We start from the raw sequence: 13,548 nt of genomic DNA, 5'->3' as shown, positions 1-13,548 counted from the left end.
ATTACAAAGACGACACAGGTATTCAGTGCCATATCCTAGCTAGCAATCCACCGGGGCTGTGTGTCCCTACACAAGTGAATTTGGATGTGTTTGGGAGCTTTGATCTTGATACAAAAGCTGCTTTCTATGGCACTTTTTGAAGATGAAAGGACTGTTGGCTAGAAAGGGAGAAAGCCTGAAGCTGCGGTGGGGCTTTGCCAGCCTTTGCTTTTACTCCAGGCTGAATAGCTGGCAGGTGTCTCAAGTGCTGGCTGTGGAGCTGGCAAAGTCAGCACAGCTCCCAGAGCGTGGCATCGCCAAGCATCAAAATTACAGAGGTATAAGTCTGAAGACTGTTGTGGACTATGTCCACAAAAGGAAAAAGAAGACTTCTTGCACTGTCTTTCTTGCACAGACTCCACAGAAGGGCCTCGGTATAGCTCTGAAGTTTCATAACTATACCATCAGTGAGAAGAATATTAAAGGCTGTGAGCGAGGATGGTGGAAAATTAATGAACACATGTAAGTATTTTTGCATGGGTTATTAAAGTAACATTACCAAAATAAATCTTCCCATCACTACTGCAGTTTACTCAGAAAATTTCCAAAAAGGCGGTGGTACTTCACTGGTGTCTCTTACCATTCTTTCACTTTGGCTGATGATGTAACTGAATCTTTGTAAAGTATACATATATATATATATTTTTTTCTTTTGAAAAGTACCAGAAAGATGAAAACAAGAGCCTTTGGTACTTTTTTGAGAAAAAGGAATGGAAAGAGTTGTGTGAAGGCAGATGTCCTGTGAACCCTAAAATAATTTGGGGTTTTCTGGGATCGTTGAACAAGGTCTGTTAAAGCCCTTTTAAGTGTAACTTAATTCTATGATTGCTCATGAGGACACAGAACTTAATTAACTTCTCAGTGAAAGCTACTACAATGAGATTATTGCAAATAGAAGAGTAACTGCTTCCACATTCCAGTCACTGCCTCTTGAAAGAGAAGCCTCACAGATTGGCTGCCAAGGTACCACTGTATTTCTTAAACGTTTCTTATTAAAATATTGCTGCTATTTTTTAATTGAAATACTGCTACTTTCCCATCTACATTGTCCCCCCATTTTTTTTCTTCAGTTTTTTAAGTCATCTTTCAATCACTGGGTGATGAGGCAAGGTTAGATTTAGGATATTGGAATTTTCAAAAAGTTTTTTAAAAAAGTTGTTCAAATGGAAACCTTAGTAAGATTAGACTCGAAACTGAATTTTGGAACTCACTACTGAAACTAAGTGAAGTTACTCAGGACTTCAGAAGTGTAACTGAAAGAATTACAGAGGGGAGTAAAAAACTTTATTCTTTAATACCATGTTGTGCTTCTATGGAGAAAATTCAATTTGTCTGAAGCTCCTAAAATGGTGGCTTGATTGAAACTGGTTGCTGAACTAAAAATATCTGTCAAAACAGACAACATTTGGTGTGTTTATGGGTTTTCTTAGTGATCTTTTTATGACACAATTGGAATGATATGAGATATTAGGGATGCCTAAGTTATTAATCAAATAAAAGCAAAATCTGAAGGAAAAAAAAATGTGTTCATATCGTAACATATCATAAGGATTCTCTATGTGAAAGAGCAGCCTTTAAATAAGCCTACCAATCATACATTCCACAGAATCAAATGTCAGAGTATGACCCTTAGAAATGCACTTTGGGTTACTTTTTAAGTACCACACAAGAACACATGCTCTTGATTTCTATTGCAGATTGCTGATGATATAAGTAGACTAAGACAAAGTTTTCTTTGAAAGTGTGTTTTTCACTGAAAATAAAACTTTTGAACCTCTGTGTTTTTCTGTTCTATGTCTACTATCTGTTGAAAAAAAAATTATTTAAACACACAAAAAAAATTATATTTGATTTCTTTTTTTCCCAAAAATTTTAATAGTTAATGAAATGGGCAGAACTCCACCTTTTCAGCTTCCTGCAATTGCATCTTGTAGCATGCATATTCTGCAATCTTAGGTAAAGTGGTTAAGAAGCTTCAGGAGGGTGATCTTGGTAAATAGATTGCTGCCTTGAAGGTGGTGCAGTTAAGGTTCCTTCAGACCTCTAGGAACAACATTTTCTAACCAGAGACGCTGAATGCAACCATGTAGTTCTTCCTCGTCTTTCTTCCAGTGGGCACACGAATGTTCCACTGCCTAGTCAGAGGAGTTACAGCTGCTGAACTGCTTTTGCTGAAATTCTCATAGCCAGAAATAACAGTGAGTCCCTGTGGGGAGACCGTCAGAGGTTTACGTGAACAAAGAGGTTGCTAGTGTTTTATTTTTATTAAAGCTGGTGGTGCAACATCCCATTGTCTCTGCTATAGGATGCATGTATCTACTCATCCCCTGAAAACACATACTACTCCCTGTTTCAACAGATTGGACAGTATCCCCTTAATTAATTTCTCTCTGTACAATGGCAGAGAGTTACAGATGGTGCCTTGCAACCTCCATTTGCCCTGAACCTGGGGAAATAGCTAGTAAAACACCTCTAGAAGGATCTGTAGCTCTGTCTCACAAATCTCACAAGCATATGGCATTTCTCACTGTGTACAGGAGACAGCTTCCTTGATGTATCTGTCTCAGCTCTTCCACAGATGGGCAGGAGCTTCCTCTACTTCTGGCAAGATGAGGTTTTTGTTTTTTTATTTATGTGGCTGAGAAATGGTCAATGCAGACTGTTTTGTTTTGGTTTGTTTTTTTTTTTTTTATTTTTTTTTTTTATTTTAAATGGTTCTAAGGCTTGTTGGAGGGAAGTTGTCTATGTCATCGACAGAAGGTGAAATGTAGAAAATGTCTGTGGGCTAATTGACGGGAATCAGATGGTTAGGTGGCATTTTGCTATGCACTTTGTGAGGCTGTTTTATGTTGGGAACATTGATGACCGAAACACTAAAATGAGTGAGAAGATGACTTCCTGTAGCAGGAAGTTTTCATTCTCAGCCCTAATAGATTTTTTTTTTTTTTTTTTAACAGTGAACTTTACTATAATAGAAAGCATCTGTTTTCAGGATAAATAAGAGTCTATTTTTAAAATTGTTTTCTTTTTTTTTCCCCACATTGCTGGAACAGAATCTCCTAGATGTCTTAAAAGGATGTTTCAGTTTCATAGGGTGAAATAAAGCACATATGGACACATATGAATGAGCATGGCCATTCCTATGGCATGCTTCAGTGGGGTGCACAGAACACCAGGCAACACCTATACCCATGGAACCACTGTCAAGCAAGTGTGTGTGCCAAGTGTGCTAAAAATCAATACAACTCCTTCTGCTCTTAAATCTGTTTAGACTGATAAGTACTTTTCTTGACAGGAGTCTTAAAGCCAGGTGTTTTTCACATAAAAGCTGCATTTTTAGGGAGTATTAGTGGAACAGAAGAGAAGGTCCTTATTTCTACTTCCAGAATAACCTGTACTATCAGTTTTCACTGGTTTACTACATTTAAAACTGTCCCATATTTTTAAAGCTTAATTCAACAAACTTTCCCTGTTAAAGAGTTGAGTTTTGGTTGGTGATTTTTTTTTTTCTTCCCCAGATAGAGAGGCATATAAATGTCAGTTGCAACATATTTGGCATCTTTGATGAGAGGAGCAATAGGAATCCATTACCAATAATAGATTAAATGTTTGTTGGCATCAGGGAGTATTTAGGTTTCTCTGAGTTAAGTGGCACCTGGGCAGAAGTCCAAGGAAGCTCATTGCCAAAATGGCAGCTTAAAGTCGATGCACAAAGAAGGGATTTTTTTTTTTCATCTAGAGTAGTTATTTGAAGACATGACCTTTGAAGGTAAAATTACAGAATTCTAATGGTGGATGAAAGCTGTGTGACTACTTAGAAATAATTTCATTTTCCCTAAATCTATTCCCCTCTGTCTCCAAAGATGTTGGACCAATTTTATCCCAGTGCCTTTGTTCACACTTTAGGGGCAATTCTCAAAATCAGAGCAGCTAAATTTACTCTTCACTGTGCTGGCATTTCACCTCCCACCAAATTCACTTTAGTGTTCCCAAAAATCCAGGTCTTTTGAGAACAGATATTGGAAGTGATGACAAAAGTACCCATGTTTCTCTTGACAAATCTCTTCATTACATCTCTGCTCCTCTAGACCTTCTGGCAAAACATTCTGCTTGGATGTGTGTGGTGATGAAAGATTATGACTGTTTCAGATTTTAGTTCTTAATTAAAGTATGGCAGATAACTGTATTGCTGATTTTCAGTGATGTTGACATTTAAATTGTATGTAAGGCAATTTTGATATGAAGGCTCCTCTAGAACTCTATTGAACCCTTTTAGGTACTGCGGTTACTATGTTGATCACCAAACAGTCTTCCACATTGCAAGTTCTGCTGGCAACATCGAGCTTCAGTGCAGTTCGAAGGTCTCGGAGAAGCCACTTCTGGTGGAGTATGGCAGCTATAACATCAGCCAGCGTAAGAAGGATTTTATCTTTTTTTCAACCCGTCTTTGCATTTCAGAACTGCAAACCAGCATTTTTCGGGTCCAGCAGACTTAATTAGGTTTACACAGGAAATTACTTGTTGGGGTTTTGTTCATGTCTTTTTCTAATCTTACTAAATCCAGGTGACTCGCAAACAAAGAGCCTTTTCTAGCTGCTCAAGGCTGTGCAGCTAAGGTTTGTGGACATGCACAGCGTGCTCTGGTTTCCTGTACACTCACAGTCTGCTCTCTTCTGCATTGTCCTTAAAGCTTCCTGCATGGCTATGGCCAGGGTGCAGCCACTTGAAGTCTGCTATTCCTGCTTGTTTTCACTCCCAAGGTTTTGTTTGCAGTGTTTCTGTTACTGCAAAGACTTCCAGATAATGAACAGACACTACCAAATAACCAACTGCTTACTCCAGTGTTTTCATGAGTTTAAATAATTTATGTGGATGTAGAAACCAGAGCTGAAAAATCATCTAAAAATGTTGATAAAACTGCCTATGGACTGTGAGGTTTTTTTCAAGTTCTGAAACAGACAACTGTTTCCAGATATCTTTTTCCCCTGTGTTAATCTTACATATTCATGCTGTTAAAATAGTAGAGAAGCAATGGATTCTAGTCATAGCTAGTTATCACATTAGAGAAATTTTATGCATTGCATATGTAATGTATATGAGTATGTAAAAATATGGTAACTTTGTTATTTTATTTAAAAAGACAAATATTTATGTAATTCACAAGTCACATCAATACAAGTTGCTAACTGAAGTTGCAGAGTGCTGCAGATATTGGTTATTGAAAGTGAGACCATCCTTTAAAAGAGATGGCTTTCTAAGCCATTCTGTGTTACACCATAAACATGGGCTGATTTTGTCCAGTACTAGTGTAGATCCTGCAGTATATATTGCAGCAACAGCTGAAATTTAGAGATTTTTTTCTTCTTTTTTAAATCACGGTTTTCAGCATCTGAACTAAATGAGTACTGGCAATGCATACAGACTATTAAATTCAGATCAACTTTATAATTTCTTGTAACAGATAAGTGACTGTAAATTGAAATGAGCTGGCAATATTTGAGAAAAGGTACTATTTAAGGATTTATTTATTTGTTTATTTATTTTTCACCTCCAGCATGTCCACCTGAACATTTCAAGTGTTCTACTGGTTTATGTATCCAGCAGACGCAGCGCTGTGATGGGATAAACCACTGCTTCGATGGAAGCGATGAGCTCTTTTGTGGTTTGTATTCACTCACTAGAGATCTTGACTGGAAAACCCAATGAATGTACTCTCTAGTCTTAGAAGGCAGCTGAAACAAGGTGAAGTTTTTTTTAGGGGGAAAAGAATGTTTCCAGCTTCCTTTGTATCCCCAGGTACAGACTATCAGTCAGTCTCCTGAGTGCTTAATTAATAGTTAACAAGAAAGCCATGAAACTAAGAATGAACATGGTTTAGCACTGGAAAGCACAAGGAATAAAGTTAGATGTGCAAAAATAGCTGTAATAGGCTGTATTTTAGTTTTTCCTCATGTGATAAATGCTAGTAACCATAAAATTCTGTTCTATGTTGAGATTATTTATTTCATTTTATTTTCATGGGGGAATGATAATTGTGCATACAGTAGATGAGAGTGATAATATATGCCCATGCTGAAAGAGGGATAGAACTTGGGCCGCTCCACGTGGGGCAATGTGCGAAGTGGGCCACTTAACTCCTCTGTGCTTTATTTTCTCCATGCATAATGTGACACTCACACTTATCCCTGTACTGTGCAGTAAAGCTATAAAAGTGGTATGGGGGCATATTCAGAAGTGTTGGCATTACAAGCATGCTTCTGTAGCTGATTTGATTTATGTTTTTAAAGTTGTCCCTGGGTGGAACTGTAACTCCAGCTTCGCAATACAGGATAACCTGCTTGCCTGTGATGGAGTAAGCGACTGTGAGAATGGAAAAGATGAGCAGAACTGCACCCACAGTAAGGCTACTCTCTTGTTTTTTTTTTTCTCTCTTCTGTCATCTATCCAATCCTGACTTGGATACTGGATGTCATATTCAAAGAGTTAAGAGGCACTACCAAATCTAACTCAGGCTATATAATTCTCTTCAGTTTTCTCATAAGCTTGGAAAGAAGCCACTATTAATTTAAACTGTTTCTTTTTAATGAGCTCATGAACATCTGTTTTGGCAAAATCCTGGCAGAAGACTTAAGCACTCTGGGTGGAGGATGGGGATCTAGGGATTTAAAGCTTGGCTCCTAGATTTTATCTCTTTAAAGCATAATCTGTGCAAATTATTTCCTGGATTTGTTTTACCATCTGTAAAATAACTATTAAAATGATAGTTGCTCTGCAGCAGTTTTCAGGGTTGTAAGGTTAAGTTGTTTAAAATGCTATGGAAGCTATAAATTTAGCATTAGGCACATAAAAGTTTTGAGTCAGCCATAACTTTTTAGAATAAATGGACACCATGACATATGAAAGGGAACACAACTGGGAAGTGATACAAGAACTTTTTTAAAGAAAAGTAATATTTTTTGACCTGCTTGACTAGAAAGTCTGTGTAAATGGTTACAAGGTACTTCTGTGTGTTGACAAGACACATTGGGTTTCAGTGGCCTCATTTATTGAGAGCCACAGGGAAACAGGGAAATGCCAAGGTCGGGGCTGCAGTTTAAATGAATGCAACGAGCAAGACTGCTTTCACTGCTATCTTTCAATTAATGTGTAATACTGAAATATAAAGGAGGTCTTCTTTCCAGAATACTGGATGTTTTCTCTTTCTAGCCTAACACTTGCTTCAACTATTCACTAGGTTTTTGCTACTGTATCTGTGTTCATTAGGGCTATGGGAAAGGATGGGAGGAAACCTTTATTCAGACTTCATCAACCTGATGAAAGCCTTAGTATAGATGCAGTTCTACTTGAATAGTTTATTCTATTTAGAGATTGGTTTAAGGCATGTCAGCCAAAGATCTCTTTGCTATGTTCCCTCCAATCTATTAATACATGTATAAATCTTTTATCTGTGCAGACATGTGTTCAAGTGTTAAGTTGAGCCAATAGACTTTTTTTTTTCCTAACAACCATTTCAGGTATTCCTTGTACCAACCACACATTCAAGTGTAGGAATAACATTTGCATTAGGAAACAAAATGCAAAGTGTGATGGGACTGTGGACTGTACTGATGGAAGTGATGAAAGCAGCTGCAGTAAGTCCCTCTCAAAGGTTCATCTTTTTGAACTTTTTACACAATAAAGCTCTTTATTTCTTCCTGTTTTGGAGTGGGTACAACTCATGTAGCGAGTATTGAGTTTTTATTTTGTGATAGTGATGGTGAGGTAATGAACAGCTATCAGTTTACTTCAAGTCTGGTTGCAGAATTTCTTAAGTTCTTGCAGGAGAGTGAGCTTACTGTTATGGGGAGTCTTAGCTGTAATGATTACTGTGACTATGTTAAGGAGCAGGTTTAATTGCAGAGGGAACTTGGCTAGCTGGCAAGGCAGCATTTTTATTGCTCACAGCAGTGTCAGCTACTTCTATTGGAGACAGACTGTATTTGGACCTCAGGAGTGACATGGCTGCTAAGAGATAAAAACCACAAAACTTTCACTTTGTTGTGTCTTCTGAATAGTGAAGACCCCAATATTGCATAGTATCAAGCTAGATTCTAGTCTCAAATCTTCCTGAAGTAACCTCTGTACAAGGTTTTCAGTTTGATTTCCTGTAAAGTGAACAGGTGATTGTTACTGTAGTAGCAATAAAAGTGGGGTTAAACTGGTTGCTCAAACTGAATGTTCTTGGGTATCTTGTCTGGCCCTCAGCAGTTTCTGACATGCTATCTGTATGTCAAATCTGCCAGCACCTGCCTTGGATACAGTCAGACATCTTAAAATACTAGCTATATGCCTAACTCTGTTTGTAGACAGTAATAATGCTTTTGAGTCTTTGGCTGAGTGCTGGAAAGTGCCCAGAATTATTAACACCTGCATGTGGGAGTGTGGGACTGAAACTTCTGTGCAGAGGCTTTATGTGCATGCACTAGGGATGGGCATGAGACCCTACAAAGGGGTCTTTTTCCATTGCTCTTCAAATTACAGTATGCAGCTTTTTGTGCTGAGACATGACTACTTCACCTGTGATTTAGGAATATATAACATTTTCAGGCTTTCAGTTGTTTCCATGCAAATTAATGATTGGACCATCTGGTTTCTGAAGTAATATATTACCAAACTCCGCATATATGGCTGATACTATAAACCTTTTTCTGGTTTTGTTCCCACTGTTTTGGCAAGAAATAAGTGTCTTGATGACACTGAACTTCCTTCCTTCCCGATGGACTCCTTTCGTTCAGGGCTGACTCTAGAGCTAAGTTAGGTTATGTTTGGACTCAATGATCCTGAGGGTTCCTTCCAAGTAAAATGATTCTATGATTAAAAAGAGATCCTTTGACATTTCTGACACAGTAAATATTTACGGGCCAATTTCTGCAGCAGAACCAAAACCAAAACTTATTGAATTTCTTAGGCCAGTGCCTCTTTTTTATGGAGTCACCTCCTGTCTCAGGAATAGAGTAGACAAATAGAGAAAGTTTCAGATTGGAGTAGGACAAGGACATAGATTAAAACATTTCAAAGTGCAAGATTCTGTCATGTCCTATGTGGGAAGAACTCTCCTTAAGGGAAAGAACTGAGGATGGAGCTTATAACCTGAAATATCCTTTGCAGGTTGTGGCGGCAGCAAGAGCAGCAACCCCATCTCTCGTATTGTGGGTGGCACGAACACTGAGGAAGGTGAATGGCCCTGGCAGGTCAGCCTCCATTTTGTGGGAGCTGCTTACTGTGGGGCATCAGTGATATCAAAAGAATGGCTTGTGTCTGCAGCTCACTGCTTTCAAGGGAGCAAGTAAGCAGTCTTCCTCCTAACTTTGTCCAAGACATCACTAGCATCCCCATACACCTTTAGCTTCCAGAATTTGAACCACACTGAGGTGGTATGTGCTTTTATATGTCACCTGCCCTGCAACTGGGGGGTGTTTTGGGGCACTTTTTTATAGAGGTAGCTTGTTTGTTTGCTTCCAACCAGGCTGGCTGACCCCAGATCATGGCGTGCTCACCTGGGGATGCAAACGCAAGGCCGTGCAAAGTTTGTATCTGCCGTGAGACGGATCATTGTCCATGAATATTACAACAGCAGAAACTATGACTATGACATTGCGCTGCTGCAGCTGAGCAAGCCGTGGCCGGACACCATGAGCCATGTCATCCAGCCAATCTGCATTCCTCCTTTTTCACACAAAGTCCGCAGCGGTGACAAGTGCTGGATAACAGGTTGGGGCCAAAAGCAAGAAACGGGTGAGTTTCATAGCTTCAATCAAGCTAATTTTGTTCCGAGGTAAACAGCAGTCTTCACAGCTCTGGGTGTGTGTGCAGAACATCTGCTATTGTTACATGGCTGAGTTTTGCAGAAAATCATAATGTTTTGAGTTTACTGTCCTACAGAAACAAGTTCCTGCATGCACACACTGTCACATGCTGAGGAAAATTGGCTGCTGGTCTTGTGGGCCTGGAAATCCCATGTGCTTGTGTTGTTAGCTAAGACTTGCAGGGAGCTACACTTACGCTGCAATAACACGGCAATATTTTTCCCCTTTGTGACTCTTGGAGGTGTGTTAGGTCCTAAATGGACCCTTTGCTGCTTGCTGCAGGGGGATGAAACTGCGACAACTCCCTCCTCTTGCCTTCAGCCTCTGTAGGCTGAACAGTCCTGTGGCAGTGACTCCAGATGTGAGGTGCCAGCTCAGTCCTCAGAGTGTGGCTTAACGAAATGACCACCCCATTGACAAAATGGCCACCCCATTGACAAAATGGTTACCCCTGTAAAGACAGGCTGCTTCATGGCAGGGTTAGACCTGGCCCTTCCACCATCTTGTCCTCATTCTGTTGTGCAATTGCTGATACCTTTGGTCCCTCTCGTGGCCTTTCCTTACCAGAAAAGGATGGTGGTACAGACGTGTGGTGTGGTGCAGTGTCCCTCTTTGGCCTACTGGTTAGTCATTCATGCAATTTAAAAGTTGATTTTTTTAAAAATAAATGTGATGCCTCAAAAAGAAAGAAGGGATTTCTTTTCCCTGGTCCCCTCTTCTCCCTTCATTGGTTTATATAATTTGATTGCCAAATCAGCCTTTTCAGTATTTTTAAAGTATACTTTATTTCATGTCAGCTTAATGAAATTCTGAAGCAAACTTTCATGATTTAAACCAGCACTTGCATATATGAATATGTCGGTGAAGTTTTCTTGGCTATATTCAGATTTTAAGAGGATCACCTGCTGATATTATTAGATCTGTTTTATTGAAAGGAGGGGGAAATTCAGTTTAATTCTGATTTTTCAGAAGTATGTATTTTACAGATAAGAGGTATTTTAGGAAAATTTTTAGACAGGGAGGGACAGATCTGAAATATTTCCAAATTCTTTATGCTGCCAGAAGAGCATTTTGCATTCTGTAACTCTGACTCATACTTTAAATTTTGGATCCACCCCCTTCAGAGATACCACCCTAATTGCAAATATATCTTGTGATGATCCAAATACCTTTATAAAATCATGTTTCCTTTTAAAAATAAAAAGAGAACAAAATAAGAAATCTTGACATCTTTTGCAAAAGGCATTAGAACTGACGCTAGTGATTATGTCAGTGTATCTGGTGCTACCAAAGGACCAAGATCACATTACATAAATTTCTGATATTTAAGAGGTTTTCTATACTGTTGCAGTTAGTTTGGAATCTGGAATATCTTGGAGGTCAAAAGTAAGTGTGGTTGTTTTCTGAAGATTTCTTCGTTTGCCTTTTAATAGATGAGTAAAATGCTATGCTCTGGATCATCCTTCTTTCAATTTGTTTTCCAGATGATGAAGGCTCGGCAATTCTTCAGAAAGCAGAGGTAGAAATTGTTGACCAAACATTATGTCATTCCACATATGGGATCATCACAGCTAGGATGTTTTGTGCTGGACTAATGTCCGGGAAAAGAGATGGGTGCAAAGTATGTATCTTAAAACACTTTGAATAGAGTTTATCTTGCCTTTCATTGTTCGTCTTCAAGACATTCTGGCTTTTACTGGTCTACATAAAAATGAGAGAGACCACAATGACTCTCAAGGCAAGCAATGTCTGAGGGCTTTCTGAGGAGTTTAATGTACCAGCTGCCTTTTAGAGATTGGTGAGACCAGTTATATTAAGCTCAATTTTCACTAACTGGAGATTTTTTTCTCCAGTTATATGTCTGTTCGCTCAGATATAGCCAAGGAAAAGCATAATTTACAGGTGTTTTGGCTGCATTTCTGTAAGGGCAAGTGATGTATGACTGTGTCTAGCAGTTGTTAGACTTGAGTGAAACAAGGGATTTCTGTTTTGTGGAAAATGCTGGTGTTCCACTTTTGTCCCAGAAATCAAAGAAAAGTGTTGAAAATTTGATTCTCCAAGTGTGAAATGTTAATTGCCAAGGATTGAAAAAAATATCTTCTAAGTTAAATCTTTAACAATTTTGTGAGGCAACTCAAGATAATCCTACTTTGAACAGCAGGTCACTTCATTTGGATTATCTTCTGATGTCCCTGCCAACCTGAATATCCTAAGGCCCTGTAAAGTTAAAGCAAATAGTTTGCTAGCTCTAACAAAACATATGTCTAGAAGGAAGGCACTTTTTTTGCAAAACATTTAAATTTGACCAATTCACCTTTTGCTTTTCGAAATCCTTTATTGTATTGTATCCAATGCTTTGTTAATGTTTAATTTGCCACTAGATGTCTGAGAGGTTGTATCTACAGATCTACAGCAGTCTTACAAGAAAGTATAAGCTTGGCCCAAGGGTTTTTCCTGAAATGGTGGCACTTTTTTCTTTTTCTTTTTTTTTTTTTTTTTAATCTGGATGTCTGCCAATATGTTTCTACAAGAATACCATGTAAAGGAAGAGTACTAATTACATTGTCCCGTATTATGGAATTATGCCATGCCTTATAAAGCTTTGAAGTCTATAACACACTTCATTTTAACTGCACTAATTAAAAAGAAATTATGTGTCCCTAAAAATTAAATACTAGCTTGTATCTACTAGAGGACAAGACTTAGTTTTAATTTGAAAGTTATCATTATTAAACACTGTAATTATATTTTAGTGTTAATTTTTTTTAAAAAAAGCTTACTGTTTTTTTAGAGTCCTTAGATGAGTAGTATATAGATGAAAATGCATATTAAGTAGCAGATTTTGGAGTTAGCTGAAAATTTGAGGCTAGGCAGTTAATTGTCAATTTTTAATCAAGTCCATGAATTGTAATATCATTAGTATTGCCTCTGAAGAGTGAGAGCTAGCCCTCTCTCTTTTGAAAGAGCAGATTTTGGTAGAACTATGCAATCCCCTCTGCTTCAAGAAAAAAAGAGCTGTTGACTATCTGATGGTTTGAATTGTGTGAATGGGAAGATACAGTCACTGTTGGAATTACTCAGGCAAAATATATTATGTGGAATTTTGTCCCAGCTTTAATAATCTGTAATGTAAACACAGACAACTCAATGTATTCTTTTTAGGGTGATTCCGGTGGACCATTGTCATGTCAAAGCAACGGAGATGGAAAATGGTTTTTGACTGGCATTGTTAGCTGGGGCTATGGATGCGGAAGACCAAATTTCCCTGGTGTCTACACAAAAGTGTCAAATTTTGCACCATGGATCCACAAATTTGTGCCTTCAGTCTTGTAACTTGAAAACTGTGTTGATGGAATAAAGCATGTCCTGCATATCTTCATTAAAAATGGTATTGGGTAAAACTGTTCAGTGGTGGAATTTCTTTGCATGTCTCCCTGCTGACTCAATATTTGATTCTGGAGAACACATATGGCAGTAACAAATACCCTTTCATCAAACCTTGGTGAAGGAGCAAGGGACTGGTTTTGTGGTGGTTGTTCTATGCAGATGCCTGGAGACATCTGGCACCCTGTGTTCATTTTCCAGGCACCAGCAAAGTTCATATGCAATCATCTATCGGGAAGCTGAAGAAACAGTTGGCCAGCTAGAGACAGAGCTTAGGTCA

The 13,548-nt window shown here is 38.5% G+C and overlaps 1 protein-coding gene across 1 annotated transcript in view; it reads left to right on the top strand.

The window, feature by feature from the left end:
- TMPRSS7 (transmembrane serine protease 7) overlaps positions 1 to 13,217 on the top strand; it is a gene marked incomplete at both ends in the record, with an annotated part of 30,826 nt that extends 17,609 nt beyond the window's left edge. The window contains 9 exons of the mRNA XM_082061565.1: positions 395 to 501; positions 4,316 to 4,452; positions 5,594 to 5,701; positions 6,327 to 6,437; positions 7,554 to 7,670; positions 9,187 to 9,364; positions 9,545 to 9,813; positions 11,369 to 11,505; positions 13,047 to 13,217. Coding sequence (XP_081917691.1) covers positions 395 to 501; positions 4,316 to 4,452; positions 5,594 to 5,701; positions 6,327 to 6,437; positions 7,554 to 7,670; positions 9,187 to 9,364; positions 9,545 to 9,813; positions 11,369 to 11,505; positions 13,047 to 13,217 — 1,335 coding nt within the window. The remainder of the gene's footprint in view (positions 1 to 394; positions 502 to 4,315; positions 4,453 to 5,593; positions 5,702 to 6,326; positions 6,438 to 7,553; positions 7,671 to 9,186; positions 9,365 to 9,544; positions 9,814 to 11,368; positions 11,506 to 13,046) is intronic.
- Positions 13,218 to 13,548: the final 331 nt, after the last annotated feature.

The sequence above is a fragment of the Streptopelia decaocto genome (assembly GCF_964273445.1).
Source record: "Streptopelia decaocto genome assembly, chromosome: 1".
Lineage (NCBI taxonomy): Eukaryota > Metazoa > Chordata > Aves > Columbiformes > Columbidae > Streptopelia > Streptopelia decaocto.
Note: the sequence above shows the minus strand (reverse complement) of the source record. Positions and strands in the feature narration are given on the sequence as shown.